The sequence below is a fragment of the Pteropus medius genome, unplaced genomic scaffold (genome assembly GCF_902729225.1).
Source record: "Pteropus medius unplaced genomic scaffold, Ma_sr-lr_union100, whole genome shotgun sequence".
Classification (NCBI taxonomy): domain Eukaryota; kingdom Metazoa; phylum Chordata; class Mammalia; order Chiroptera; family Pteropodidae; genus Pteropus; species Pteropus medius.
In genome coordinates this window covers 1,008,419-1,036,152 of record NW_024345602.1, presented here as the reverse complement: position 1 = coordinate 1,036,152, position 27,734 = coordinate 1,008,419, and the positions used below count along the sequence as shown (strand labels likewise).

General features: G+C 39.0%; 1 protein-coding gene, 1 non-coding gene and 1 pseudogene across 2 annotated transcripts; 2 read left to right on the top strand and 1 right to left on the bottom strand.

The window, feature by feature from the left end:
- The first annotated feature begins 380 nt into the window (after positions 1 to 380).
- Positions 381 to 27,473, top strand: RPN1 (ribophorin I). Its single transcript, XM_039874612.1, has 10 exons — positions 381 to 709; positions 3,562 to 3,626; positions 7,374 to 7,680; positions 12,743 to 12,952; positions 13,763 to 13,955; positions 17,632 to 17,731; positions 18,984 to 19,122; positions 19,357 to 19,476; positions 25,441 to 25,686; positions 26,867 to 27,473. Exons 1-10 carry the CDS (start codon positions 449 to 451, stop codon positions 27,047 to 27,049), a joined length of 1,824 nt encoding a protein of 607 aa, XP_039730546.1. The 5' UTR covers positions 381 to 448; the 3' UTR covers positions 27,050 to 27,473.
- LOC120612172 (small nucleolar RNA SNORA76) lies at positions 8,764 to 8,896 on the top strand. The gene has a single exon (XR_005655369.1). It is a non-coding gene; the product is annotated as a small nucleolar RNA SNORA76 (small nucleolar RNA).
- On the bottom strand, positions 9,773 to 9,891 carry LOC120612171 (uncharacterized; annotated as a pseudogene).
- Positions 27,474 to 27,734: the final 261 nt, after the last annotated feature.

Genomic DNA, 27,734 nt, shown 5'->3' with positions numbered 1-27,734 from the left:
AAATGGATCTCACTGGGATAAAGTCAAGGTGCTTTTAGTTTGCCTGATGTTTGTTACTGTTGCACCGAGGTTATGCATCTTCAGCAATTCTGTGGTAATACCAGAGACGTGAGGTGTCCTTCTGGGTGTACCACGTAGTGGGTAGAGATGTCACTATTTCTTACTGGCGATGTTAACCATCACTTGGTTAAGGTGGTGCCTGCCCGGATCCTCCAATGTAAACTTACTATTTTCTCTTTCCTAAGCAGTTGGTTCCTGTATGACTTAGATAAATAAAGGCTCGTGCAATCAGGCGCCGGCGGGCCGCCCATTGCCCTGGAGACGGGGTCCTTTTTCGCCGGGTGCCGCCATCTTGTGGCGCCAGCCTGGACCCAATGAGCAGCTGCATGCTGGCCGGAGGTGGGGCTGCGGTGCTCTGCGCGGCCTGCGGCGCAGCTCTGTCTTGGTCATGGAGGTCTTTACTTCACGCCTGCTTCTGCTCCTGCTGCTCGGGGCCTGGGCACCGGCGCACAGCCGCGCCTCTTCCGAGGCACCGCCTCTGGTCAACGAGGACGTGAAGCGCACGGTGGACCTGAGTAGCCATCTAGCCAAGGTGACGGCCGAGGTGGTACTGGCGCACCCGGGCGGAGGCTCCACGTCCCGCGCCACCTCCTTCCTTCTGGCCTTGGAACCAGAGATCGAGGCCCGGCTGGCACACCTTGGCGTGCAGGTGAGTGAGCGGGCCTCTGCTTTTCCCAAGTGGCTGTCCTCGGACCCTGCGCCCCTCTCAGTCTCTGAGGAAACGGGGAGCCTTGGGCGGCAGGGCGGCAGCTCCCCCGCTCAGGACACGTCACCGTAAGCTTGCTCCCACGCGGGCCGCACCTCTGCGTTGAACAAGCCTCTCTTGGGCAGCTGTTGCGGCCCCGTGCTGATGACCTGGGGCGGAGCGAACCTTCTGCCCCGGTAAAACGAAGACACTAGCCTTTGCGAAGGGCCTAGTAGCATGCCAGTGTACCTGTGCAATATTTCCCTTCCATTTTTCACGACAACGTAGTAGCCCGACTGGAGGGCGAATAAATGTGGTAAAATGAATTTCGTTTCTTTAATTCAGTGTTCGGCCCTTTTGTAGGTGCTTCTTTCTAGACATCATCCAATACAATTAGAAATGTGATATGTTTTGTGTTTAAATTCGAATCATTAGAAACCTTTATTAATATAACACTCTTAAGGTTGCTAATGAACTCTTAAAATTTTTATCTTTAAAGTTAGTTTTAAAAATCATACAAGTAATATAGCCCCCTTTTAAATTGTACAGAAAGGTAAAGTCCAGTTTCTCATTCTTAAACTTTAGCTCACAAGTTTGTGTGTGTATTTTCAAGTGGTTCAGTAAACATTTTTACATTCTCTCAAGGAAAGAAAATGTTGGCTTTGGGAATAGAGGGAATGAATATACAAATACAGAGCTTTGATTTTTATTAACTGTTTTCATTAGACAACATCCATTAAGTGATTACCCAATTATTAAGAGGAGAATAGTCATTACAGTGTCATTGCTTTTAAACACACCTTACTTTCTGACTGAATCTGGAGCTATAAATTGAGTTTATAGAGGTTATACTTCTGAAATGAGTCCTATTCTCTCTCATGTCTTGTCCATGATGAAATGCTCAGTTCTTCTCAAAGGTTTGTGGAAAGATGGTTAGAACTTGATTTGATTTTGTGCTGCCACCTTTGATTGTTTTGAATGTTATAAATCCCATTCTTTTATAAAAGCTAGTCCTGATTTAATGAGGTTGCCACAGTATAACAAGACCACAGCAGAAAGTAACTAATCATGCCATCATGCTGGAGAATGCTTATAAACTGGGTTATTGTACTGATTTCTTGTTGAGAATCTACTTTGTGTCAGATATTGTAGATATTTTAAGTGTAGTCTCATTTAATCCTCATAACAACCCTTTGAGATGTAGGTTTAATGTAGGCAAGTAGTCTGCACTCTGGAAGACTGAGTTATTTAATTCCTTATATGAAGTTTTAGAGTGGTGAGTGAGTCAGGGCTTAGGTTTGTTTCAAACTGTGTGTATATTCTTCACTTTACCATCTCACCTCTTCTGGCCTAGATGGCCGTGAGATAGGGTTGTGTTGAGGTATAATACCTGCATTCTCATCTCAAGAGAAAGACCAGTTAAATGATGGGTATATGTGCTCCTTTATATCCCTGTCCCAATGGGAAATATAACTGAGTGATACACTTAACAAAGTGTATTTTCCAACAATTGACTTGGAGCCTTCGATGAGGTTGCTAATTTTTTCATAGCCATACTGCTGGGGCAAAAAAAAGGAACCTATTTTGGTTGCAGACCGAGTTTGCAAGCTTATGAATTTGTATTCCAACCTGAACTGAAACAGTTCAGAGATGCTTGGAGAGCTTTTAAAGCCAAATTCAGTAGCCTCTGCTTAGTTCTTCTCATTCTCAAAAAAAAAAAAAAATTTCTGTGGATTACCTTCAACCCTATATGTAGAATTTTAGAAACTGGTAGAAGGGACCAGGGCTGATAATTGATGAGTTGCTAGTGGTTCCTCATCTTACTACCAAGGACCCGTCTTATTATTTTTCCTCTTGTATGGATCTTACATTTGAAGTATTTTTGTCTTTCTAATCTTTTATTAAGTAAGTAGTAATATTTCTTACTAAGACAGTGAAATGGATGAGTTCACGTTGTGATAAGATTCTAGTCAAAGTAATGGAACTTGTTATTTTATTAGCCTGCATGACTTTATTGAGGATGATTGTATGATGACTGTTAGGCTTTTTGAAATATTAAAAATAGCTTCCTCATTATAGCCTTGTATACTCTATTGAGAATCAGTGCTTCAATGCTAAAAGGTAGTCATAATTTTTTTCTTTTGGTAGAGATTGTGTTGGTAAAGAGATAGACAGTGTGTGTAAGTTTTCTCTTTATAGTCTGTTCTACAGTCTCATAATTTGAGGTACCAGCTGTTTCTCAGGAAGACCCTGCAGTCCGCTGGAGTTAACATCCTGTTACACATCCTGATTACACATCCTGCTGCAGTAAAGGATAAGAATAAAGAAGTGTGTCAAGCAGTGGCCATTGGCTCCTTCCCACTGTTAACTTGTGCAAGTAAAAACAATTTTGGTCACACATGAGACTTCTACAACAATAAATATTAGTATTTATTTCTTATGCATATGTGTATTTGGATGTAAATGAAGAAGAAAAACTCCCAGAAAGAAACCTTTCAGGTGTTTATATTTTGAAGTGTGAAGTGTATTTGGAAGTGTAATTTTTTATTTGTATTTGTGTATTTGATCATTTAGGAAAATGTATTTTTGTTATAGAGTTTATTATACAGCTTATTCAGTCTAAAAGTAAGTCTTTGACAATGTTCTTGTGTTTCAGATGAAAAAAAAAATTTTTACTGAAACCAGAATTCAATCTTTAAAAAGTTCTAGTAGTTTGAATACTTTAATGTGGACATTCTAAGGCTGTTGGTTAATTGTTGACTTGAAATTTAGAGGCCAAAATACAAAAAAGAATAACCTCCTTTTTCTTTTATAAGGTGAAGGGAGAAGATGAGGAAGAGAACAACCTGGAAGTACGAGAAACCAAAATTAAGGGTAAAAGGTAAGCTAACGTAACGGTCAAAATATCTATATATTTGACTTTTCTTGTTAAAGATGATCCTATCAGGATTGGAATCATAAGGTAGGAGAAACAGTTGCTTAGGAAGTGCCTGACATATTAGAGGCTGTTTCAGTTAATATAGTGTGTGATAGCAAGCAACAGGCTATAATGTATTCTGGACTCATTATGATGTCTCTTCTGATCGCTAATGCTGAAATTGGTTTCCCCTAACAGTGGCAGTTTGTTTTACAACAAGAAAGTAGTTACTTTCCATATCTGGTCTAATTAACGTGGGGATGGGGATCCCTAAACAATAGATGGGGAACCAGTGAGAACTCAGCAGATATCCTCCCTTCAATGGCTAGCTACTATCTTGTTTCCAAGGGACAGACGGCCCTTCCCCCACCCCCATATCTCACCTTTCAAGAGTTCAGGGTATGGAACGTGATGCTTCTTTGCAGGAGGTAGACTGAGCTCTATTAAGACTGGGGCTGGATTTGCCTTGTTCTCTGCTTTAACAGTCTGGGGCCTGGCACTTATTAGTTGTTTATATTAAAACACTTTATTAAAGATATTTCTCAAATACACAAAAAAGACAGGACGAATTTTTTAAAGAACCCCCATATATCCTATCACCCAGCTTCAGTTATCAGTATTTTGCATGGTATGTATGAGGCCCTGAAGTATTTGTTGAATGAATGATGTGGGGAAAAGAGATGTTTTTTTGCTCAGTGATTCTTAGTAGAGTAAACACCCTACACTGCCCAAGACAGGTACCCCCACCAGACAAAGAGCTGTCTACCCCAAAATGTCAGTAGTGCTAAGGTTAAAAAAAACCCTGCTTTAGCTTATGCTGTAGTTTATCATAGAAAGAAATAAAATAAGGTAGTTCTTGATCAGCAAATCATCGCGCCTTAACAACTGGCTGTCCCCATGTGATTCAGAAAATGTTAAATCGATCCTCCCTGCTTGGCAGAGTTTTAAAAACTTTTTTTCTCATTCATTTTGAATTTTTAAAAAATAATGAGAATCTTATCTAACAATAACTGTTTTTTTTTTTTATGCATATGTCCGTGGTTTTATGTATGGGTATAAATGGGATCATATTTAAATTTATTAATCTATATAAAGCTTAATAACAACATTAAACAAGTCACTTGTCCCATAACCCTAACATGACAACTTATATGTCTTTGTTCTGGACCATAGTTTCAGTTTCTGTGTGATCCCACTTAAATATTTTTATCCCCACATTTGACAGTTCCTATTTTCTGTGTGATCTTTATAGTTGTCTTTTGTTACACTTAATCCTCCTTGAGTTGCTTAAATTTCATATACAAAAACATCAGAGGAGCCAAATTATAATGCATGGTGATTACCTTGATTTTTCTGTTGTAGCCTCAGAATGTATGAAATGGGTAGGTATCTCACCAGCCCTGAGGATGTCAGGTCTGAGTTAGCCTTAAATAAGTTGCTATTAAAAACTCTCCCTCGTAATATTTTAGAGACTCCTCTCCCTTTGTGGCTGTTTGAGGACTCTGTGTTTACTGGCCCTGGTTCACGTCCTGCAGCACATCTCTGAAAGGCAGGACGACATAGTTGTTGATTGTGGTCTTATGCAGCCTTACTGCCTGGGTTCAAATCCTATCTGTTACTATTTACTGGCTATGTGTCCTTGGAAAACTGCTCCTTATATTCCTTCTTAGTAAAATAAAAATGTCTATCTCATATGATCATGGTTAAAATTCACTAAATTAATACATAAAATGTACTTAGAACCTGGTGCATAGTAAGTGCTTAGTAAATTTTGACTTACTCACTAAGAGGACTAACCAGTGAGAAGTTCCACTCAGAGACATCTGTAAAGATACAGAGGTCTGACATTTTATGGTTTGGTTAACTGTGCTTTTAGGGTGGCTAGAGCTCAGGGGAAGGTGGGTGGAGATGGTAAAAAGAGGGCTCAGGTCAGTATAAGGAGTGTTTTATTTACCACTCTTAGGAGTGTGGACTTTACACTATGGTCAGCTTGGAACATTTAAAAACTTTTTTTAATAGCATACTATTTTATTAATTCCTAGTTATAAGTGCACACTTTACACAGATTTGTCTTTATTACTCTTTCCTGCTACAGAAAGTGACTCATAGTAGATTCTCAGTAAATCAATTTCAGTAAATGAGTAATTGCTCTAGTTTATCTAATAAAACCAGGTCCTTAACAAAATGTTCTACCATAAGGTACAGCAGAAGAGCTATAGAAAACTGCTTCCTTAGACACTGGTATAGTCAGCTCTGTGTTATGTGTCCAGCCTTTATCAACCAGAAACCTTCATTATCTGGTGCTTTGCATTTCAATAAGAATTGCTGTTCATATGATGACTTTGGAGCACTGAATGGTTCTGAAGTGTCTCTGAATCATCAAAGCAAGATTCAGTTATGTTAGGAATATTTAATGTGAAATTTAAGGGAGCGACACCATCAGATTGTGTCACTGGGCTGGAGGGAGATAGCGATTAGGAGATTAATTAGGAAGAGATCTAGTAATCTAGGCAAGAGGTAAGGGTTTGAATTGAAGTTGTGGAAAGCCAGGAAGGGATGAATTTGAGAGACATTCTAAGGCAGGATGAACCCAATATTGGGGATAGGGTAGTGTGAGGCATTGGAAAATGCCTGAGGTTTCTAGCTTAGAACTGGTTAGTGTTAGGGAATTGGGATCATGAATGATAATGGATAGGTTGAATTGCCTGGGAGTGGTCAGTGGCGCTGTCTAGTGAACTTCTGAAAATTTGAGTTTAGAGCTCAGGACAGAGAATAGGATGAAAAGCAGATTTGGGACTGGAAGTCAAGAGATGGTTAAGACTACTACTGGAGAAGGTATAGGGCTTATTATCTTTTGAATTGGTACTTCAGAGTAGTGTTATGAAGTATAATGAAGTGACCGATGAAGACATTTAAGAACTCTCAGAAGTGCCTTTTTATTTACTTGACGGTGTTCTGCCCAATTCATGACTCATTCAGTAAAGCCAATTAGATCTTAAAAAAAAAAAAAAGACATTTGAGAACTCTAAATACTATGGAAGCATGTTGAAAGGCCTTCAGTTTTCCACTAGTCGTTTTTGGGTCTATGAAGAATTGGTCTCCTCGTGTAGAAAACTCAGATGTATTTTTGAGTTAATACTCTATGGATTTTAGTAGTTTCCAGGCCATCTTTTTTTCTTTAAAATGCTAGTAGCTTTGTTTGTTTCTGGTTATGAGAGTGATACAAGTCCATTATAAAACAAATTGGAAAAAAACAGCAAAATGAAACTTATCCTACTCTGAGACAGTTACCATTAAACATGTGGCACACTCATTGAAGTACTTTTTTTATGTACATGTAAATAACTGACTTATTTTCATTGTACATGGAAATGTTCTCTCTCTCTCTCTCTCTCTCTCTCTCTCTCTCTCTCTCTCTCCAAGCATGTTTAGTAGCTGCCAATATTCCATTGTGTGGCTCTCTACTGGAGTGTTTTTAACTGTTATCCTATTGTTGGACACTTAGGTTGTTTTATGCTCTTTTGTTATTATAAATAACCTTGAGATGAACATCTAGATATTTGTCTTAAAAGGCTTTAATTAATAGGTTAAAGGTGATTTCTTAAAGATAACTGCTTTTATCTTGGGTACAAAATTTTGCTATGATTTTGAGTTGCTAGCTGTTTTTAATTTCCTAAATATTTTAATTCTCTTGTATCGTCCTTCCTGCAGTGGAAGATTCTTCACAATCAGGCTCCCAGTTGCTCTTGATCCTGGGACCAAGATTTCAGTCATTGTGGAAACAGTTTATACCCATGTGCTTCAGCCATATCCAACCCAGATCACCCAGTCAGAGAAACAGTTTGTGGTGTTTGAGGGCAACCATTATTTCTACTCTCCCTATCCAACAAAGACACAAACGATGCGTGTGAAGCTTGCCTCCCGAAATGTTGAGAGCTACACCAAGTTGGGGAACCCCACGCGGTCTGAGGACCTCCTGGATTATGGACCTTTCAGAGACATCCCTGCCTATAGTCAGGTAGGCTCATGTGGAGTCTAGCCCATCCCTGTCTATTTCAGAGAAAGTCTTCTAGAAAGGTTACTAATTGATAGGCTTGGGTGCTGTGGGATGGGTGGAAATCCAAGATCATTCCTCAGTTTTTTAACCTGCTGTGGAAAGACTCTATTGTATTATCTTTCTCATTTTAGGAGTATAGATAGAGGCTGGGAGTTTAGGAAGACTTTTTAAAGGAAGTAGCATTTGGAGAGTTGGAGTGGGAATTGAGGGAGAAGGAAACAAGGCATTCTGGGCAGAGGCAATAAGAGGGCCAAAGACCTAGGGTTAGGAAAATGGATGGGGAAACATGTAGTGTGCTATCTAATGTGGCTAGGGTAGCTGCTGTGGGTAGTAAAGCTGGTTGCATTGCTGAGCCTGAGGATTGGGCCTTAAAGGTAGAGGGAGCAATTAAGGCTTAAAAAAGATTTTATGAAATTTCTCAACAAAATATTATCAGACCAAATTCAACAATACACTGAAAAGATCATACACCATGATAAAGTTGGATTTATTTCTGGGAAACAAGGTTGGTTCAGTATCCACAAATCATTTAATGTGATACACAACATAAACAAAATGAAGGATAAAAATCATATGGTCATAGTGATAGATGCAGAAAAAGCATTTGACAAAATCTAGCATTCATTGATTTATAAAACTCTCAGCAAAGTGCAAATAAAGGGAACGTATCACAATATAATAAAGGCCATAAAATGCAAACCCACCACTTACACATAGTACTAAACAGTGAAAAACCAGAAAGCATTTTCCTTAAGATCAAGAACAAGACAGAGATATCTACTTTCACCACTTCTATTTAACATAGTACTGGAAGTCCTATCCACAGTAGTCAGACAAGAAAAAGAAATAAAAGGTATCCAAATTGGAAATTCATTTTCAGGTAACATGATAGTACATATTGAGAGAACCCTAAAGATTCCACCAAAAACTATTAGAAATAATAAATGAATTCAATAAAGTACCGGGATACAAAGTTAATATTCAGAAATCTATTGCATTTTTATGCACCAGTAATGAACTATCAGAAAGATAAGAAAATCCCACACGCTGCTTTTGAGCCCCTGTAGTGCCTGTTCATAGGCTGGCGGGCATCAGGCTACATCACCAGAGCAGGCTTTTGCACATAACTGGGGCTCTCTGTTTCCCGCCAGCAGCCCTTCAACTACAAGTGACAAGGTGTCACTGCTCTGCCAGGGGTTGTGACAATTCAGCCCTTAAGCCAAGGTCGAAATGCCCTAGGTAGATGTTGGGGATCCTGTAGGCTCTGCTAATTTGTAGTACCCTGCAAATTCCTGTGCCTGCCCTGTAAATCTCGACTCATCTCTTCATGGTGATCAGTGAAATATGCAGGTTCAGTTAACCGTAGTGTGGATGGCCTCTTTGGAGAGGGGAAGTAAGAAACAGGCTGTGGCCTTGAGCAATTTAAGAGCTTGGTGTATGTGACGGGAATGGGCTTCAGTCTTGAGGTACGTGAACTTAACTCATCCGGCTAAAGTGTTGCTACATCCTTTTTACAAAAACTACCATTTAGGGCCAGCTGCTTATTTGGATACCATGCTAAGTGTGGGGCTAAACGTGTTGGGCAAGTGATTGTGTCCCAGTTAGCCTAAACAGCCTACAACAACAGGGTAGTTGTGAAGGTGAGTTAGATTTTTTGCATTACTGAGCACAACATAGGCACCTAAATAAGTGCACAGTCCTTTGTAATCTAGATTCTGGGTGTTGAACAATATCACCTTGGCTTAGGTGAAGTATGCATGAGTTCCGAGTACAAGGCAGCATGTATTGAGGGGCAAGGATGTACAAGTGTAGTGTAAATTGCTTTGGCATTTAATAACTGGAGGGGCCCCAAATTAACAGGACTGTTAGACAATTAAGGCTGTGAGTTCCGCTTCAGGAATATTGTCCCCCTCAGATCTTTAAATGTGGATTGAGGATAATAGCATGTGGCTCATGTCAGGGTATGGTGAATGACTACCTAGGACCCTTAAAAGAGAGGGCTGGTCCGATGATCACTCAGGAAAAATTTTTTTGTTATTTATTTATTTTTTTACGCCTACAGCACCTGGTCTTCCTAGGTGGTCTCCCATCCAAGTACTAACCAGGCCGGACCCTGCTTAGCTTCCGAGATCAGACTGGGTTGGGCTTGTTCAGGGTGGCATGGCTATAGTCTCACTCGGGAAATTGAAGCAGCTTTTTGACAGCTGAGGGCCTAACTACCCTGTACCCACTGTTTATTCTGTCCTTGTTATCTAAACAGGATTCAATAGAAATAACTTAGGTGCTTATCTAGTATTTGACGTGAGAGATTTTGTGAAACAACACAAACAATTGTAAATTCCCACATACTATTTAAGTGAAGTAGGGTACAGTCATGTGTAATCTTTTTTACATAGTAGTTCATCTAGTTCTTTGCCTTTAGTTATTGCACAGAAATTATAAAGACCAGGTGAATGAGATATGCAGACAGACAAGCAAATTGCCCTGCTCAATGAGAAAGTAGAACGGTACATTGACTGGAATGGTCTAAGAAATGGAATAAGAGTTCAAATATATTTTTTTACTATATTAATTTCTTTAAATGTTCAGGTAAGGTTCTGTTTAAAAAAAAAACAAAACACTATTTAATCCACAATGTAATTTATCACAAGTTACCCAAGGTAATTTTAATATTGAATGCAGCTTTAAACAAAAAATCATTTTGAAAACAAATTATACAATTAGATATGGCCTCCATACTTATAAACTAAACATTCTGACACAAATGCTTGAAATAAAGATGGTAATGTTGAAGAAATTTAAAAAAAAATCACATTTATAATCACATAACAACAACCACCACCACCTAGAACGAAATTTAACCATGGAGGTAAAAGATCAGTACTTGGGAAATTATAAGACATTGAAGAAAGAAATTGAAGAGATGAATAAATGGAAGCATATATCGTGCTCATGGGTAGGAAGAATCAACATCATTAAAATGGACATACTACCCAAAGCAATCTATTGATTCAGTGCAATCCCTATCAAAATACCAATGATATTTTTCAGAGAGCTAGAACAAATAATCCTAAAATTTATATGGAACCACAAAAGACCCCTAAATAGCCATAGCAATCTTGAGAAAGAAGAACAACGTTGGAGGTATGACAATACCTGATTTTAAACTATACCCCATGCTACAATAATCAAAACAGTATGGTACTGCCATAGAAACAGACACACATAGATCAGTGGAGCAGAATAGATAGCCCAGAAATAAACCCATACTTTTATGGTCGATTAATCTATGAAAAAGGAGTCAAGACTATACAGTGGAGTAAATAGTATCTTCAGTAAACGGTATTGAGGAAACTGGACAGATATATGCACCAAAAAAAAAAAAAAAAAAAGAAACCAGTTTCTTACACCACATACAAGAATACACTCAAAGTGGATTACAGACTTATATAAGACCCCAAACCATAAAATTCCTAGAAGAAAACATAGGCAGTAAATGCTGACATTGCTCTTAGTAATATTTTTTTTGGATGTCTTCTTGGGTAAGGAAATTGAAGAAAAAAATTACAAATGGGACGACATCAAAGTAAAGTCTTTGCACAGCAAAAGAAGCCATCAATAAAACAGAAAGACAGCCTACTGAATGGGAGAAGATATTTGCCAATGATGTATCTAATAAGAGTTTAATATTCAAAATATATAAAGAACTCATGAAACTTAATACTAAAAAGGCAATCTGATTAAAAATTGGGCAGAGGACCTAAATAGACATTTCTCCAAAGAGGACATACAGATGGCCAGTAGACATAAAAAGATGTTCAGCATCACTAATCATCAGAGAAATTCAGGTTAAAATGACAGTGAGATATCACATCACACCTGTCAGATTGGCTGTCATCAAAAATCAGCAGTTAAGTGTTGGCGAGGACGTGGAGAAAAAGGAACCCGCATGCGCTGTTAGTGGGATTGCGAATTGGTGCAGCCACTGTGGAAAACACCATGGAGGTTCCTCAAAAAATTAAAAACAACTGCCATTTGACCCAGCAATCCCACTTTTGGATATTTATCCAAAGAAATCCAAAACACTAATTCAAAAAATATATGCATCCGTGTTCATTGCAGCCTTATTTACAATAGCTAAGATATGGAAGCAACCTAAGTGCCCATCAGTAGACAAATGTATAAAGAATGTGGTACGTATGTGCAATGGAATATTACTTGGCTGTAAAAAAGAATGAAATCTTTACTGCTTGCGACAGCATGGATGGACCTAGAAGGTATTATGCTAAGTGAAATAAGTGAGAAAGAGAAAGTCAAATACCATATGATTTCACTTATATATGTAATCTGCAGAACACAATGAACAAGTAAGAAACTCATAGATACAGAGAATAAACTGATGGTTGCCAGGTGGGAGGGATGTTTGGGAGCTGGGTGAAAAAGGGGAAGGGATTAAGAAGTACAAATGGCACTTACGAAATAGTCATGGGGGATGTAAAGTATAGCATAGGGGATATAGTCAGTAATTTTGTAGTAACTATATATGGTGTTAGGCGGATACTAGACTTAACTGGGGTAGGGGATCATTTCATAAGTTATATAAATGTCAAATCACTATGTTGTATACCTGAAACTAATATAGTATTTAATTGAAAAATGAAAAAAATAAACTATAAGGAGAAAGTAGAAATAATCTATAATTCTTCCTATCTTTTGAGATTCTCATGTATTGCATTTCAGATTCTTTTTCTCACATAATTGTGATAAAATAGTATGTGGAGTGTAGTTTTTGTTTTTAAAACAAATGATATTTATGTTGAAATGTAAAACAATTTTGTGTGTCCTATTTTTCTATTTAATAACATGTATCATGTATATTTCCATATAGCATTAAAAAGTCTTAGTAAATATTATTTTAAAATATTGCATACATTAGATATCATAATTACTCTGTTGCTGATATACAGATTGTCTCCAATTAATTTGATTTAAACTCTGAACCACTTGTTTCCTTCCTCTGCAGGATACTTTTAAAGTACATTATGAGAACAACAGTCCTTTCCTGACTATCACCAGCATGACCCGGGTCATTGAGGTTTCTCACTGGGGCAATATTGCTGTGGAAGAAACTGTGGACTTGAAGCACACAGGGGCTGTGCTTAAGGGGCCTTTTTCACGCTATGATTACCAGAGACAGCCAGATAGTGGTATATCCTCCATCCGTTCTTTTAAGGTATGGTGTGTTCAACTTGGATGTTGGGAAGAACTGAGTTTATCATATCTGCCCTTGTGCTTGATTTTTGAAAGAAGGTAACTATGTACAGTTGCTTAAGATTGATGTTCAAGTAGTTGAGTGACAGAGTTAGAACCAATAGAATCTTTAAAAAAATGGTCCACTTTTATATAACTAGGCCATGTTTTTTAAAGCAAATTTGAATAATAGAAAAAGGAAAATCATTGTTCAGACACTAGTATTGCTGACATTTTTATATTTTTAAACTTTAAAAAGCATTTGATCATTCAGTTTTGTATTTTTTTTTTTGTTTTATAAATGAAATCTTATTAGCATTTTCATGTACTTATATATGACTAAAGAGCTCACTGTGTGAACAAGGTATTACACTTCCTCTCCTCCCTTACCAACATGTGCTTACAGATTTAAAAGATACAATAAAGAATATTAGGTAGAGAAGCCCTTTCTATAACTGTCTGCCACCTAGTAATTTGATATAATTTCTTTTATCTTTAGTTTCCCTCTTTGTAAAATAACTTACAGATGTGTTTTCTGTATTCTCAAAGGTATTTGTGATTCTCTTTATTATTTACTGTGTAGAAGAATTTGGCTGCTTACCAATCTAGATTGAGAAGTAGATTCAATATCTAGACATTTTGAACCGTTTTGGGGAAAGTTAGACTTTATTTTAGGTTGTTAACAGTTCGGGGACCATTTTAATTGAATAGTACCTTGATGAAGATCTTGGTGTATAAAGTCTTCTGTATTAGGATCATTTCCTCTGAAGAAGGTATGTTCACTCTCTTATAGACCATCCTTCCTGCTGCTGCCCAGGATGTTTATTATCGGGATGAGATTGGCAATGTTTCCACCAGTCACCTCCTTATTTTGGATGACTCCGTAGAGATGGAAATCCGGCCTCGCTTTCCTCTTTTTGGAGGATGGAAGACCCATTACACCATTGGCTACAACCTCCCAAGCTATGAGTACCTCTATAATTTGGGTCAGTCTTAATAGTAAGGGAATAGAAAAGGGAGAGACCATCTTTTTCTTTAATTTTCTACAGTTATTGTTTGTTGGTCTGGGTTTTTTTGTTTTTGTTTTTGTTTTTTTTTTACAATTGCCAGTCCTAGATGGGAAGAGAGTTTTCTCTTGTCATTCTTGTAAAGGCTGAGAAATCTTGTAAAGGAGTAACTTTTCATGAGTGGGTACAACTTATTGTAAAAGTAATACAGGCATAAGGTAATTGATTCAAACAGTAAACCTCTTTACCTCCAGTGTAGTCATGATTGGATGGAACTACTTAAGTTCTTTTACTTTGAGATATTTAAAAATAAAACTTGAGAGAATAATAAACACATTTATACAAGCAGCCAGAACTAATGATTTGTCATATTTTCTTCGAGTCTTTCTTTTTAAAACCTTTTTATAGAAAATCACACAAAACATAGCTCAATAAATAATTGCAAGAGCAACACCTGGTAACCACTACTCAGGTCAAGAAATTGAAATTTGGCAGCCACTTAAAAGATCCCCCTTGTACCTCTTCCTTCCTCACAAGAGTAATCACCATCTTGACTTTTAGTAACCACCTTCTTGAATTTCTTCATAGTTTTATCACTCAAGATTTTATCTCTAGAGACTCTACTTAAGTTTTGCCCTTTTCAAAACACCTGATTTGTTTTATCAGTCTCTATTAATCCATAGTTTCTTCCTCCATCTGTTTTCCTTACAATTTATCCATTGAAGAACTTGAGCTCACTTGTAATGTAACCTGGATTTTGCTGATTGCTTACTCAGTGCAGTTCAGCATATTCTTGTCTTCTGTATTTCTTGCAAAATACAGCTGTCCCTTGAGGATCAGTCAGACTCAGGTTTGATCTCTCTAGCAAGACTCAAGTGACGATGTGTTCTTTTATTAAGTTGATAGATGGTCACAGGGATGGGGAGGATGGCGTAGGGAATTTAGTTAGCATTAATATATTGGCTAGGTGGAAACCAGAGGAGAGAAGGAGCAAGTAGGGGGATCGTTTTATTAACTATATATATGTCTAACCAATGTTTTGTTTACTTGGAACTAATTAAAGTCAATCAATCAATTTAAAAAACCACATTTTCTTAAAATGAAAAAAGACATTCAGTAAGTAGTGTCTGGGCTGTCTCCTTTTGTAATGCTCAGCGCCTAGATTCTAGTACTTTACTGAGAACTGCAAATTGCTGATGTAATTCTAGCATTTCTTTCTCATCTATTAGGTGGAATTTATAAGGAGACACTTTCTCTTATCTGCTTTTAGGTTTCCCAGTGTTGCAGTTCAATATAGAAAAGGCAGGAAAAATACTTCATTCTTTCCCTTTTATCTACTTGATGATCAATTAGTTTTTTTTTTTTTTAATCGTTATGTACTTATAGATTTAAACATTTTATAGATTTCATTCCTTTGCAGTGATTATCCTCATTGGTACTTAGATTCTCTCATCTTTAGCCACTGAGCACCTCTTAAGGTTAAGTTCCTGAATCATTTTGATATGACCTTAAGTAGTCTGTTAGCTTTCTTGCTGTCTTATGGAAAGGCATTCCTGGCTCAACTTGTATATTTTCTGTCTCATACCTGGAATCAGCCATTTCTCTCTGATGCTCTAGTTTCTTCTAGTGGAAAAAGGTGTTTGAAGACCACAATCCAAGGACTTCAAATGCTATTTACTCTTAGGTTGGTTAGTTTCTAGGCCTTTTCAGTTAACAGAGCTAGATATGTATTATCTGTATATTTATGAATTCATGTGGTTACTTATAGTATGACCTATAGTGATTTTGCTTTTATATTATATCTGTATTTAATTCTATGTTGAGAATCCTGATTCTGAAAGACACTAGGTAACAGAATTAGAATATTCCATAATTAGTCATTTGTTTTATCCTATCCCTAATACACACCAATCTGAATAAAAATAGTCATATTACCACTTCTAATATGATTACCAAAAAGTTAATTTTTTTTTTTTTTTTGCATATCCTTTCCTTTCTCCATTCTACCCCATTTTTTGGGTTTGCTATATGTATACTGTCAGAAAAAAAATTGCCATGACAGTTTGCTTTCTCTCTTTTAACTTTAGTCTTAGTTCTACAGGTAACTATATATTTAATGCTCACCATCAGTCCTTAAGTCGAGTGATACCTCTTGCCATTTTGATGATCTGAAGTTCTTTTTCTAGTAGATGCTGCAAGAAGCACTTGGAATGAGTCATAACATGTCAATAATAGGTAGTGCCTTTTGTGCTTATAAGTTACTTTTACTTACTATAACCTTGGCTACATGTCTTTCCTTGAGTATCTTAAATATGTTACTTTATAAAGTGTTCCTGTCAAAATTTGATGATAACTTGAATTTTTCCCCTTATAAGTCACTTGCTCTTTTTATCTAGATGCTGCAGAATTCATTCTTTTAAGTCTAATAGTTTTACTAGAACATGTCTTGGCAATGGTTGCTATTCTTGGGTATATATTATACTCTTTCAACTTAGAGTTTCATGCTTTGAAAATTTTCTCTAGTGAGGACTCCTGTTATTTCTGTGTTGAGTCTTTGCCTGTCTTCAGTTTTTGGTACTTTCTCTTGAATCTTTTCATTTAAAACTGTCCTTTTCACCTTCCTCTTATAAGGCATTATCTGTTTATTCACAGTTCTTCTAGCTTAGGTTTCATTTCTAAAACAATTTTTATTTTTAAATTTTTTTCCTGAGTTCGGTCACTTTTCTGAATTACTTTAATTCTGATTTATATTGCTCTTTTATGACTTACCATTTTTATAATATCTTTAGTTTGTTTTGAAATAGTCAGAACAATTACAATTGGTTTTGTGGGCATATCTTCTGGCATGCTTTCATTTTTTTCTAGAGGCTTGTACTTTTCTGTTGCTCATTGTTAATGTGAACTTTTAGGAGAAAATATTGTAATTGCTCAATTCTCTGTTGTTTTAGTGTAGTATTAAAAAATATGGCAGCTTGCTTTCTGGACTTTCTCTGGTTCTGTTTTCCTATTGCTATTATCCCTATTATGCTCAATTTTGATTCTACTCCAGTAGTTTTTCCTTAGTGTAGGATACTCTCCTGGAAATTGGGGAGCTCTTAGGGGCTTTTCAAAGTTCTCGGGGACTAGACTGCTCTAGACTTACAGATCTTCTCCAGACCCATTTTACTCACCTGCTGTATCGGGGGTAGGACTCCTGTGAGTTTTAGCTGCTCTTCTCCAGTTTTTCTGCCACACTGTCCAGTGAACACTGTTGTCTGTCAGGAGCTCTTCACTTCTCAGGTCTATCAGTTGCCCTGTTGCTTCCCTTTGCTTTCTCATTCATAGACGCTAATAATATGCTGGCCTTGTGGCCACTGGTGTTTTATGGACTATACCCCCTTATATTTGGGAGTTTGTGGAGATGCTTTGTTACCTAGTTCTGCTGTGAGTATGGTCCATGGGTATTTGATTTTGTTCTTTATGTGGAAATTGAGGAAGACCCAAAAGCTATACTGCCACCACTACCTCTGTCTTCCAGAGCCTCCTAGTCTGTTAACTTTAGATAGCATCTTTACTCTCTGTAAGATGGGAGTGTTCATATCCTGTACTTTCCACTAGCTCCTGTCTCATTTTCTTAGTTTTTCACATAACTGCATGTGTTTGCTTGATCCATCAGGTGACCAGTATGCCCTGAAGATGAGGTTTGTGGACCACGTGTTTGATGAGCAAGTGATAGATTCTCTGACTGTGAAGATCATCTTGCCCGAAGGGGCCAAGTGAGTGTGACTGTCTCTTTCCTCTCCTCCCCATTTCTCTGATGGTGCCCTCGGTACCTCAATACATAGCTTCGACTGAGAGGCCTACAGGCACCTTCTAACTGGAGTTTAAACAGAAAAGTTAGACTCAGATGAGGGAACAAGATTTATTTATGAACTATTTTGTGCACACAGTTCCTTTGTGCGACAGGAGCAGTATCCAAAGATGCCTCAGTAGGCCAGAGTAACGGCCTGAATCTGATGGGGTCTGCAACAGGAAAGAATGCAAATTCAGGGCAGTCACATAGCCCTTGTTTTGTGTTCATAGAAAGAAGAACAGTAATGGAGCAGTGGCTCTGTTTTATCCTGGGATCTTTAGACCAGGTTCAGAAGGTGGTGGTGGCAGGGGGTCTCAGATGGTGTATTAGGGTTTTGTGGTTACAAGCAGTAGTTGCTGTCTTTGGCCAGTTTAAGCAGGAAGGAGTGAACTTGGAAGAGTTCATGAAGGATCTCATAAAATGATAATGTAGGTTGAGGAAACAGGCTTCAGAAAGGTCAACCCCAGAGCATCTCCAGGAGTCCAGTTGGCTGAAACTGATAGACACTCACAGGGGCACCTGCCCTTGGCATGAGAAACTAAACACTTATTTGTAGCTGTTGTGTCATTTTGCTCTCGATTCACTTTATAGGGAAGTATCTACTTGGCTTCTCTTGGGTTACTTATCCACTCTGATAACCAGAAGGAGAGGCAATTTGATTGTACTTCCTGTGGAGGTCATCCTATCGGGATGGGTAGTTTCTCCAAGCAAAACTAGAGTGTGCTGTTGACTAGAAGGATGATTGGGTTTGGGCATACAAAACCAGGACATATCCACTACGCCCTATAAGAAATTTTCAGTCATATTCATTTGGAGTAACTTCTCAGAGGACTTTTCAAGTCCCCGAGAGGCTCCCATTGGGTATAGTGCACAGGAGAGCTGTGTGAACTGTGTGACTCCAAGGAATAGGCCAGTACTGGTGAGCCCTTGTGAGTGCAGGATGCAGGGAGACAGTCATTGCATCAGCAGAAGAATGGTCTCATACTCAGGGCTTTCTAGCAGTGGGTCAGCTGTCTCAGGATGTTCAGTATTCCCTAGTGCTAAAGAGGGAGCAGAGTGCAATGCGAACTTAGAACTGAAAGACCCCATGAGCCTTGGAATTGTCCAACCCTAGGTAAATCTAGTTGGTCGGTGCAGCTTGTCTGAGGCTGTATTTCATTCCCATCTGCCTCTAGAAACATCCAAGTTGACAGTCCCTATGAAATCAGCCGAGCCCCAGATGAGCTGCACTACACCTACCTGGACACATTTGGTCGCCCTGTGATTGTTGCCTACAAGAAAAATCTGGTAGAACAGCACATTCAGGACATTGTGGTATGTGACTCCACTACTTTGCCTTCTATGCCTCCCTCCCTAGAGATTGGGTGCTGGGGGCCAGGACTTACTCACTTTTCTTCCTTGGGTTGGAGTGGTTTGAACACCATATTCTCTGGGGTGTAGGCTAGAGCAACCCAGATAATTGTTGGTCTGGTCGAAGCCCCTTTTGGCCCCTAGGTTTATGAGTCCATGCAGACCTGTCAAAGCCCATCTTCCTGGCTCTCTCCCCAGGTGCATTACACGTTCAACAAGGTGCTCATGCTGCAAGAGCCCCTGCTGGTGGTGGCCGCTTTCTACATCTTGTTCTTCACGGTCATTATCTATGTCAGGCTGGACTTTTCCATCACAAAGGTACCCTCTTGGCTTCTTTACTCTTGTCATTTATACATTTTGCATCTTCGATAATGAGCATTGGTCCTCGCAGCAAGCCCAGAAGACTCTTGCTTGTGGCCTCCACTAATCCTTTCTGTAAAGAGTCTGTAAACAGTTCATTTTATTTCTGTTTTTGTTGCCGTGATCACAGAGCACATGGTGTTAAGTGAGGCAGGTTGCTACTGGTGGGTGAGTACTGTGGGAGCAGGGCAACAGGCAGCATGTGTGCTTTTGGTGGTGGGGCCTGGGGACCTGAAAAAACTACCCTGAGAAAGTGATAGAAAAGTTGGGGAAGGGCACTCAGCTGGAGGGAACCGTTTGTGGGATAGCAGGGGGACCAGTGGGTAGCAGTAGTGTACATGTGAGCAAAGACATTGATCCAGCTGGTTCCATAGAGCAGCTGGGATAGCTTCTAGCAAACTTTGTCATGAGAAGGGGCTGAGTCTAGGTCTTACTACGAACTAGCCCCATTTTTAAACTATAAAAATTACTTTTGTCATACTGATTTAAAAAAAATTACTTTTGTCATACTGATTATAAAAAAAAGTTTATAGAAACTTTGCAAGAATAGTACAAATAACTTGTATGCTCATCTTCTAGACATAGGAATTAATATTTGGCCTCTCTATATATATCATTATTTTTCCCGAACCATTTGAGAAGTTTACAAGCATTTGTGCTCCTTTACCCTTGAATACTTCAGCGTGTGTGTATCCTGAGAACAAGGGTATTCTCTTACGTAACCACAATACAACGATCAAATTCAGGAGATGTAATGTTGCTTTAATACTGTTCACCAACATGCAGTCCATGTTCAAATGTTGCCAATTGTCCTAGTGATAACCTTTATAGTGATTATTTTTCATACTCCACAATCCATTTGAGGATCACGCAGTACATTTAGTTGTTAGACTTTCTTTGTCTTCAATGACCTTGATATATTTAGAGACCAGTTTTGTAGAATGCCCCTTAGTTTATGTTTATCTTATGTTTCTCCCTGATTAAATTTGGATTATGCGTTTTTAGCAAGAACGGTTTAATGTGATGCTGCATCTGCAGTGCATCACATCAGGAGGTACTGTGCCATTTAGTCCCAGTGTTGGTGATATTAACTCTCCTTAGTTGCTAAAGTTATCTTTTTCTTTTCAATTAATAATCTGCTTGAGGCTATATAAATATATTCATATACATTCACTCATTAGATGTAGCATTTATTATTTGATTTTTGTCAGAATGTTTTTTTAGTACAAGGTTGAAAAACTGATTCCTTTTACATTAGTATTCTACTGTAAAGAAAAGCTTTTCTTATTGGTTGATTGGTTGATTATTCATTAGGATTCTTGGGTTCTTTTTTTTTTTCCATTTGTCCCTAAATTGTTTATTTTAGTTTTTTTTTTTAATCTAAAATTCCATCAAAGGTCACAGTTGCATTTTTTTGTCTTTTCAGTCTCCTTTAATTTGGAGTTTCCCCCTCCCTGTTTTTTTAATAGACTTATTTTAGAACAGTTTTAGATTTACAGAAAAAAAAAAATGAAACTAAAGTAGAGTTCTCATATAAACTACACCCAGTTTCCCTTATTATTAACATTTTGCATTAGTATAGTACATTTGCAACAATTAAAAAACCAGTATTGATTTGTTATTTAAAGTTCATAGCGTGATCAGAATTCCTTTTTATCTAATGTCTTTTTCTGTTTCAGGATCTTAGCCTCTTAGCCATGGTACCACATTACATTTAGTTTAGTTTTTTTTTTTTTTAAATTTTTAAAATTTTAATTAGTTTCAAGTATACAATACATTGGTTAGACATCTATATAGTTAGTAAAATGATCCCTCCCACTTGCTCCCCTGACCCTCCCTCCCCTGACCCTCCACCTAGCCAATGTATTAATGCTAATTGCATTCTCTATGCTCCGCTCCCCATCCCAGTGACCATCTATCAGCTACTAATTTTGTACTTCTTTTAACCCTTCACCCCATTCTCCCAGCCCCCCAAACCCCCCTCCCCTCTGTCTGTCACCAAATTGTCCACTATATTTGATTAGTTTGTTCATTTTATTCCTTAGATTCCGCATATAAGTGAAATCATATAGTGTTTACCTTTCTCTGTCTGACTTAAATACCTTCTAGGTTCTTCAAAGCAATATCTTTTTTCATCCCCTTCCTTTTCATATGTAGAGGTCTTTTTTTCTCATTCTTTCAGCTACTCTCTCTTTTGGTTGGAGCACTTAATTCTTTTCCATTTAAGGTACTTATTGATAGGAATGTAGTTGTTATCATTCCTTATTCCTGTTTTTGATACATATTTTTTCTTCTTAAAGAATTCCTCCAACATTTCCTGTAATTCTGGCTTGGTACTGATAAATTCCTTTAGTTTGTTTTTGTCTGGGAAGCTCTTTATCTGTCCTTCCACTCTAAATGATAGCTTTGCTGGATAAATTATTCTTGGTTGTAGCTCCTGAGTCTTCATCCTGTCGAATATTTTTTGCCAAGCCCTTCTGTCCTGCATAGTTTCTTTTGAGAAATCAGCTGCCAGTCGTATGGGTGTTCCCTTATGTGTAATTCTTTGTTTTTCTCTTGCTGCTTTTAATATTCTTTCTTTGTATTTAACCTTTGGCATTTTAATTATGATGTGTCTTGGTGTGGGCCTCCTTGGATCCCTGATTTTTGGAATTCTCTGAGCTTCCTGGGGTTTTCTGTCCATTTCCTTCACCAGGTTAGGGACATTTTCCATCATTATTTCTTCAAATGGCTGTTCAACATCTTGATTTTCTTCAGTTACGCCGAAGAGATGAATATTGGGAGCCTTCATAGTATCCCATATCCTCCCTAAATTATTTTTATAGTCTCGGCATCTTTTTTCTTGCCATTCTGATTGAGAGTCCTTGGCTTTCCTGTCCTCTATTTTTTTTTTCTGTCCTCTAGATAGGGCACTTGATCCTCTTCTTTATTCACTTTGTTTATTCCATTTAACATACTTCTCATCTCAGATAATGTATCCTTCATTTCAGACTGGTCCCCTTTTATACTTTCCATTTCCATTGTTACGGTTTTTTTTTTTTATCTTTGTTGAAGTTCTCACTGAATTTATCTACACTTTCCAAAAGTTCATTGAGCATCTTTATAACCAGTGTTTTGAACTCTGCATCTGTTAGATTACTTGACTCCATTATATCTGGATCTCTGTTCTCTTCTCTCATGGTTTCTACTTCTTTGTCTTCCCATATTGGCTGTCTTTCCATGTCTGTTTCTATGTACTAAGCAAAGCTCCTAAGTCTCCTGGTCTTATTAGTGTGGATTTGTGAAGTAGGCGTCCAGTGGCACAGTCCTGAGAAGGGTTCGGCTGCAGGCCAAATTTAGCCCAAGCCTCTACCCCTCCGGGGCCACTTGTTAAGATTTAGCAAGCAATCCACAGATGCTGTGCTTATGGTTACCTCCAAAGGCCACACCTGAAACCAAGGTTAGCTGCCTCCTCCAATGTGAGTCTCGGCAAGGAGCACCTGACTTGCTGGGGATGTGGCTTGCGTGAGGCCATGAGTTTGGGGAGGCGGGGTTTCAAGGAATCCTCTGGGCAGAACGACCTCTGTTATCCAGTTTGTTGAGGTCACGGCTATGGCAGTGCTGTGTCCTCGCACTGGTAGGGAGAGGGCTCAACAGGGAACAATGGATACCAGTGGCACTTCTGTACGGAGAGAGTCTTGCCTCGGCCCTCGCTTCGACAATATCTCCCTGTAAGTCCCTGGTACCCCCTGCGCACAGCCGAATCAGCACTGGTGAGCAGAGAGAGCAGGTCTGTCACCGTGAAAATCTGCTCGCGGATGCGGCCCCTTTAAAAGGCATTTTCTGCTGCCGCTGCTGCACCCTCCGCCTCCCTCAGCTGCCGGAGACCAGGCAGCCCCGTGTCCTCTCCTGTCCTACCTTCTGCCATTGCAGGGTGATTTCTTGGATCTCTCCCTAGTTGTGTGGCTTGTTCATCCCATGCAATTTTTCCTTGCTGCTGCTCCTTGTTTCCATCACAACTTTGATTTGGTTGCCAGAGAGATGAACAGAGCCTCTATCATCTATGCCTCAACACTGGTGAGCAGAGCGAGCAGATCGGTCACTGCGAAATCCGCTTGCAGACGTGGCCCCTTTAAGAGGCGTCTGTCGCTGCTGCAGCCTCCGTCTCACTCAGCTGCTCAGGACCAGGCTGCCCTGCATCCTGGCCTGTCCCACTTGCCGTTGCAAGGTCCTTTCTTGGATTTCTCCATAACTGTGAGGCTTGTTCATCTAGATCCCAGGTGATTTTTCCTTGTTGCTGCTCCTTGTTTTTGTCACAACTTTGATTTGGTCACCAGGGGTCTGAACAGATCCGCTATCATCTACGCCAGTTTTCTCTCTCTCGGATTCATGGATTCTTACATACATTATCCCATGGTACTATTTATTTTGATGCTCAAATTGTCCCAGATTTGACTATCTTTTTATTGTCTCTATCCTTTTTTGAGTACTTCTTTATTGTTGGTCCAACAACACATTTCAAACATATCTTTTACTTTCTCCAAAGAGCCCTGGTTTCCTTTTAGTGCAGAATAGTACCTAGAGAGCATGGTCTGAGAGCTAGGTATGATCATTGCTTTTGGACTATCACTACTTCTAAGTCTTTTTAGCAGACAGAGCTCGGAAATAAATATATTTGGTGTTTAAAATATGTATTAATACTGATGTCTTTCATTCCAGTCTACTACCACAGGGTTCTTGCTTGTCTTCTCTTAAGCTGTTTTCCCTCTCTTCTGGACCCCTACAACATCAATGTATTTAATTACTGAATTCTGTAAACACACAAAATAGTTTCAGAATTGGTACAGTTATACCACTGCAAACACTAAACCTCTCAAACAGAATCCAAGATTTGTTTTCAGTTCTTTTTTCAAAAGTACTTTGTTCTCAGGGTAATTGGCTTAGTTCTTTTCCTGTTACTAATCTGAAATTTAATTACATTCATTATTTCTGCTTCAATTTTATTCTAGTTTACCTCCATCATTGTTAATATTTAATTTTGGTTATGAATTTGTAAAACATTGAAAAAGTTCTAAATTCAGAACTTGAACATGGTACAGTTTCCTCTACCCTTTTCCACCCTGCATTATAGATAACTAGTTTCATCGGTCCTGGGATGTTTTTTCTGGTTTATTTTGCAAAAATAAGCAGATACATTCTAATTCTCTTATGTAAGAATTAGCAACAAATACATTGTTTGTACTTTCGTTTTTTCACTTAACAAATATATCCTGAAAATCACTCATCGTCATTTCATGGAGATCTTCCTCTTTTTATTTTTAATTGATGCAGGGTACTGCATTATTTGGATTGGTCATACGTTATTCGATGAATTTCTTATGTATACATCAGTCTGTTTTAAAGCCTAGATAATTTGTTTAGAAAAAAACTAATTGTGAGCCAAATCAACCATCTACAAACTAGATTCAGCCTTTGAGCTGCCAAGTTAGGACTTCTGTATTAGATACCTAGTGAATGATAAAATAAGGAGTTTGGGCTTTTTCCCTTAGGCTCTGGGAAACCCTTGACATTTTTAAGGAGAGAGACATAATGAACATCCTGGAAGCCTTTCCTGACCTGAGCCGAGATTTCTCTTCCCTGAGCACCTTATCATGATATAATACTCTGGCATTAATACCCTTTTCATATCCATCTGTCTCCCCTGCTGGACTTTGAATATCTGCTTCATCTTCATGTTCCCAGTCTTGCCCATTCCTGAACTGGAATAGATTCAGCGTTAGTAAGGGTTTGATTCTCTGACTTTCCAAAAAGATAGCTTTTCTTGTTTGCACAGCTGGTGGTGGGTGCTCTTTGGGAAGTGAAGGTCAGAGTGGACTCAGGTGGGAAGTGAAGGTCAGAGTGGACTCAGGCCTGTTTTTGTCACACAATGTGTCTCTCCTCCAGGATCCAGCCGCAGAAGCCAGGATGAAGGTAGCCTGCATCACAGAGCAGGTCTTGACTCTGGTCAATAAGAGAATAGGTCTCTACCGTCACTTTGATGAGACTGTCAATAGGTATAAGCAGTCCCGAGATGTGGCCACCCTCAATGGTGGCAAGAAGAGCCTGGAGATGGAACACAAGGCCTTAACCAGTGAGATTGCGCTGCTGCAGTCCAGGCTGAAGACAGAGGGCTCCGACTTGTGTGACAAAGTAAGTGCCTACCATCACTGAGTCACTTGGCTTGTTGCCTGCCATACCCCACTTTTGGGAATTATACCCAACTATCTAGAGCACTGTGTAGTTACTCTGCCTGGATCAGACACCAGGCAGCTCTTGCTCACTGCTGGCTTGTGGGGTGATATAGCACCCAGTTGTAGACTTGTGGCATTGTGCCAATCCTTGTGGTAGAACAAGAAATTTTGGTGTCTTAGATGTGAACTGGGTTTGGAGAAAGCTCTGCTAGCTTCTACAGAACTCTCTGTCCACATGGCCAGTATTGAGAGCAGCTGCTTCCACTCCTGGAGGCCAGACTGGACAAGGCTTCCGACAACCCATGCTGTGGTATAAAGAACCTAGAATTAGCATCATGTATTTGAATCCAGGCTCTGATTCAGACTTTATAAACCTAGGCAAATTACCTTCTATCGTGAGTTTATTCACCTTTAAACTGGGGATGCTATTAGTACTTACCTCACAATGGTTGTGAGTGTGAAATGAGTTAGTGCATGTAAAGTGCTGAGAATCCTGCCTGGGACATGCGTGTAAGTGAGTTCTTGTGACTTGTAAGTGAGTATGAGACCCTCCCCTCCCTCTGGAGGTGCCCCTCAGAGTTCATGATCACCCTCTCCATGTGCCACTCCCCAGCAATCCCTTTACTTACTGTGTGCTGTTTTCTGCATAGCACCTACCATTTCGTGAAATTCTTTACTCATATGTTTAAGTACTTATAATGTGTCAACTTCATGAGGGACAGATGCCTTATTTGTCTTTGCTGCTGTTTTCAGAATCTAGAATCATGTTAGCACTATGGTTCACTAAATATTTGTTGAATGTTGAGTGAAAGTGGCTGTAGAAGTCACTTTCAAGTACCTGTTTTGTGCCTGGCACCATGCTAGGTGATTTCACATATTTTCACACTCAATCCTCACAATCCTATTCTACAGCTAAGGCCTAGGGATGGTGAAGGGACTTGCTCATAAGAGTCAGAGTTTGAAGGAACAGGGTGTGTAGGGGGTAAAGCTAGCTGGTATTTGAAGCCAAACCTGTCTTCCATAGCCAGCCCCTCTGCCCTGGAAGTTCTGGGGGTCTGTAGGCTTGGGAGGTGGTGGACCCTGCTGAGTGTGGGTGAAAGGACCACTCTCAAGCCCTGCCCTGCTCTTGCCTTGGTCAGGTGAGCGAAATGCAGAAACTGGATGCACAGGTCAAGGAGTTGGTGCTGAAGTCAGCAGTGGAAGCTGAGCGGCTAGTGGCTGGCAAACTCAAGAAAGACACGTACATCGAGAACGAGAAGCTCATCTCGGGAAAGCGACAGGAGCTGGTCACCAAGATCGACCACATCTTGGATGCTCTGTAGCCCCTGCCATTTGTCCCCAGGGTGGACCCAGGGTGTTGTACTTACAGATGGCAGGTGTGTGTGTGGGAGATGGTGAACATCAAGGCCACTGAATGCTGGCATCTGTATTTTGCAAAAGGCCTTCAAGGAAGAGAAGCCAGGCTCTGCTTTAGGCAATACAAGAAGCTTAGTTTTTGCCCCTAAAGTGTTTCCTTTAAAAAAAACAAAAACAAAAACTTAAATTCTATTAGAAATAAAATATCTTTGTGTTTTGAACAAAGAAATTTTTAATATTAGTTTAGTTTTGTTCTGAAGCCTAGGATATTTTGTATGCCTTTGTTTTATGCCCTTCTAATTACTGATGTTTGGGTATTTTGCAAGTGTGTGCATGTTTTTTAAAGTGTGTGTGACCAAATGAAAATAAAGCAGGGACTGTGAACATTCATTCTGTTGAAAATCTCTTATAACTTATTTCTTAGTTTCAGAGATGATACTTTTATTAAATGTTTTTTATCCATTAAATAACGGACTTGCTCCTTAGAGCAAGTGTGCATAGCAAATACTGGTTACAGAGGCCATAAAGGTAAAATGGCCTTTGTAAGGCTGCAGAATGGAGTGGTGGAGTTGAGGGCTCTGCTCTTGCATTTCTTGATTACCTGTTCTGCATCACATGCTCTACTAGGCACTAAGGAAACAATGATGAGCA

Bases quoted from the DNA above. Each gene is read 5' to 3' on its own strand.
- RPN1 (XM_039874612.1), top strand. From the start codon at position 449: ATGGAGGTCTTTACTTCACGCCTGCTTCTGCTCCTGCTGCTCGGGGCC. The intron at 710-3,561 runs GTGAGTGAGCGG...TTCTTTTATAAG, and splicing joins TGGCACACCTTGGCGTGCAG to GTGAAGGGAGAAGATGAGGA. The intron at 7,681-12,742 runs GTAGGCTCATGT...CTTCCTCTGCAG, and splicing joins ACATCCCTGCCTATAGTCAG to GATACTTTTAAAGTACATTA.